Here is a 4,035-nt window from a genome sequence, read left to right as displayed (position 1 = left end):
TACTTCTACCAACTGCCGGCTGACTGCAATCTGACAGCCCTGTCTTTCTTAAAGTAATGTAGCTTTTGACTGAATATGAGAACCTGGGAAAAAAATTCAGCTGCTTGTTTCCACTACAAAGAGTAGTTTCCTTAGCAATTCCCTGGGCAGATTCTGAAGAAAATTTCCTCCCTGCCTAATATTTCTTGGGAGTTCTTGCAAGGATTTAAATGCTTATGACTCTACATATTATCTTTAAATTATACCCCAGTGCGTTTAAAATATATCCCTAATGCCTTCTAGATATCAAATATTTTCCATATTGGCAAAAAACAGAAAGGTGCATTTCAGGGCTAGATATTTCAATGACAGTTACCAAATCGAGATACTCATGCATCTTTTCCCTTTCTTCTGTGGCAGAGCTGATCATGTGGTTCAAGGGATTTGGCCTTGGGCTCTTCGTAGTCCTGGCTGCTGTCCTGATATTGGGCACCTTTGCTGCTACCTATCAAGAGTTCCTGGAGCACCACTACGATTACCCCAGGAGCAACGTGCGCGGAAATTACTGTAATGGAATGATGCGAAGACGTGGAATGACCAGTCCCAAATGCAAGCCATTGAATACTTTCATCCATGACACAAGGAACAGAATCATTGCTGTGTGTGGAAATGAAGGAACATTAATTCCACGTGTTCATCCTACCGATCCTGATCTGTGGCGTAGCCATCGGGAGTTTCGTGTCACTACTTGCAAATTAAGAGGATCCTCTCTTGACCCTCCTTGTGAATACAGGGGTAACACTTCGCCCAGGTATATTGTGGTTGGTTGTGGGGCGGAATTGCCTACACACTACCAGGAAGGTGAGATTGTTGTTTGAAGATGACCTGAGTGGATCAGAGAGTGCCATCCTCAAGATGGGTGATCTTCCATGGAAAAGATCTCATTTTCTTCTGATTGGTGATCGGTGCACCATTGTAACCTACTTAAATATTTGTCTTGCTTTCATTTTGCCTCTTTACTCTTCAGCCAAGCACAAAAGCTTGAATAATCCTAAATGTTATATAAGCCCACAATGATTCCTCTACCAAATGCTTTTAAAGAAATGAATAAAAAAAAGAGTTGCATTGTTATCACTGTTGTTTGTATCGCCTCGTTTCTTTTTAAGTATGTTTGCTTCCCCCCTCCCCCAAGAGTGATCCGATTCATCTTGCATTAATCTGACCCAAATTTCTGCATATATATATATACGGAAGCACTTCTATGGCAATTGCAGGCCGACGTGAGCCGACAAAATGGTGGCCGCTAAGAAGACAAAAAAGTCTTTAGAGCTCATAAACTTTAGGCTTCAGCTGGTTATGAAATGTGGTAAATATGTACTTGGATATAAACAAACTCTGAAAATGATTCAGTAGGGGAAAGCCAAGTTGGTTATCCTAGCCCAGAAGTGTCAAATTTAAGGCCTGCGGGCCGCATCTTGCCCAGATTTGGCCTGCAGGGCCGCCCTGGGAAACAGTGAAGGATCAGCTCACTGAAATCAGTTTTCCCTGGCAGAGGGTTGCAGGAGGCCATCACAGCCAAAAACGGAGCTTGGGAGCCTGTTTTCGCTGACAGAGTATCCAGGCCACCCCCCTGACATGAGTGACGTCAAGTTGGCCATGCCCACTCTGGCCATGCCCCTCCCCCAAGGTCAAACACAACCCTGAAGTGGCCCTCAATAAAATCAAATTTGACACCTCTGTCTTAGCCAATAACTGTCCTGCTTTGAGGAAATCAGAAATTGAGTATTATGCTATGTTGGCACTGCATCACTACAGTGGCAACAATATTGAACTGGGGACAGTTTTTGGGAAGTACTAACTTGCTATGTACACTTGCTATAATTGACCCAGGTAATTCTGACATCATTAGAAACATGCCAGAACAAACCAGTAAGAAGTAAAATTAATAAACTTTGACTTTTGTGTAATAATTAAATAAAAGAGACCCAGATGTCACAACAGCTGGTGCCACTGCAAACAGAATTGGGGAAGATTTACCTATCTTGGTTCAATTTTTGCTTATATCATGCCAGATGCAAAGAACCAAGGTCAACACAAACAGATACTTAGGATAGTTTCTTTATTACTGCTCACTTATAGGCAGGACTTTGATCAGATTACATTTCTTTGATCACATTTGCTTCAGAATTATATATACCTTGGAAAAGATTGGAGAGTGTCCACCTTTTCCTGCATGCTAAGAACTCCAGGCTGAGCTGCCTCTTTGCTCTTTGGGAAGTTTTCCCAATTTCCATCACTCTGATGTAGCTATAGGCAAAGGGGGTAGAAGTAAAGAAACAGGATTTTGAATCATTTTTAGTTTGCTTCTGTTCCAGTTTAGCTTTTCGGGGACTATCCCCACACATGGGCACAGTGTTTGCATAGGAGCTCACCTGTTCCCTAAACCACCAAAATGAAATTAAGCCTGTTGCTTTAGCACCAAACCATAGGCTAGCTATTCCAGCTGGGTTAATATAATGTGCTGACTAAATATTAGCAATCTACAGAGGATGCTAAGCAGTCTATACCACATAACAACATTGTAATAAAATTATAACATCATGTCTTACTAACCATTACAGGTAGTCTGTTAGAAATTCTGTTTATATATAAAACCACTGATCAAACAGAGTACAGTCACCACGTGCTTTACTGCTCAACTATTTTAACTGAAACAGAAAACAGGAAATTGTATTCAGAACAAAAGAGTATAGAGTATATATCAATCATTCAAATTTGAAACACTGCCATCTACTGGCTGAATACTACTGTAGTTGTTGCATAAAAACACATTCCAACAATGAATTCCAACATAGCCCCTGACTTGCAACCATTTGTTTGGTGACCATTCAGAGATACAATGGCAATGAAAAAATGACTTATGTCTGTTTTCACATTTACGACCATTGTGCTATCTGCATGGTCATGTGATCAAAATTGGGATGTTTGGCAGCTGACTCATATTTATGATGGCTGCAGTATCCTGGGATCAAGTGACTATCTTTGCCTGCTATGCAGATTTATTATTATTTTCATAATAATAGGATGCAGCTTAGATTTTTTTCAATGTTAGCTGTATACAAGTCCTGTCCCCAGCTGTCCTCTTAAAATTGGCACTTGTTAAATTGTCATATTGGTATATTCTGACCTAGGCTTCCCAAGCAGCATGAAGCTAAGTCCTCGTCCCGATAAACCCCTTTTATTTATTTACAGTGAATTCCTCTCCAGCAAAGTCCCGGCCTGCAGTCTTTCAAAATAGTTTTCAATTACTTACCTTTATCAGGCTTAGAGAATGGCCAGGACAATTTCTTTCAGACACTACAATACTTGGCAAAAATGTAGGTATGAACTAATTGTCTCCTGCAAACACCCCTCTCCTTTCACCCCTCTTTTATCCCCTATGGGAGGGGCCATTCACCTTTGACCTTACTCCCAAGTCGACCCCTGTTCCTTAGCTTTGCCTTCGTCCGGCAACTCTGCTCATGCGTACACTGGGAACAGGCTCCAGCTGTTCCTCTGCCTCATTGATGTCTGACTCTGAAGGCAGCTGATAACTGTCAGATGGCCCTGGCCCCATCTCTGCCTCCATCTCAGAGCATTTGTTAGAGCCTTCCCCAGACTCCAGGACTGGCCCATGTTACTCCCCAACCTCACTGTCTGAATTTGCTGCCATCTCCGTTGGCCACTGGTGGGCCACAACATGGTGGAGGTGATTTTAGAGGTCCTGTGTTTGGGTTGTTTTATTGTTAATTTGTTTGGAACTTCCTTGATTACGGTATTGTTCACTTCTTGATTGCTGATGTGATGTAAATCTGACTAGCACTGATGATGTTGCCTCATTGGTTATCGAAACATCTGCAAGAAAACAACTAAGCTCAGACAGCACCAAAGACCTCTCATTTCAAACCTGAGCTATAAATATTCTCCTTCGCTGGTATTCCAAATATCTATGAATGTCTGTTATAAACCAGTCAATTAACAAATTGAAGGGGCAAATCTGTATTACCATATTCCAAA

General features: G+C 41.6%; 1 protein-coding gene across 1 annotated transcript; it reads left to right on the top strand.

Moving 5' to 3' along the window:
* The first annotated feature begins 407 nt into the window (after positions 1-407).
* On the top strand, positions 408-1,837 carry LOC116521664 (ribonuclease-like). The gene is made up of 2 exons (XM_032236322.1): positions 408-840; positions 1,725-1,837. The coding sequence occupies exons 1-2, from the start codon at positions 408-410 to the stop codon at positions 1,835-1,837; spliced, it is 546 nt and encodes a 181-aa protein (XP_032092213.1).
* Positions 1,838-4,035: the final 2,198 nt, after the last annotated feature.

This window comes from Thamnophis elegans, chromosome Z (assembly GCF_009769535.1).
Source record: "Thamnophis elegans isolate rThaEle1 chromosome Z, rThaEle1.pri, whole genome shotgun sequence".
NCBI classification, from domain to species: Eukaryota; Metazoa; Chordata; class Lepidosauria; order Squamata; family Colubridae; genus Thamnophis; species Thamnophis elegans.
This window is presented reverse-complemented; position numbering and strand designations above follow the sequence as displayed.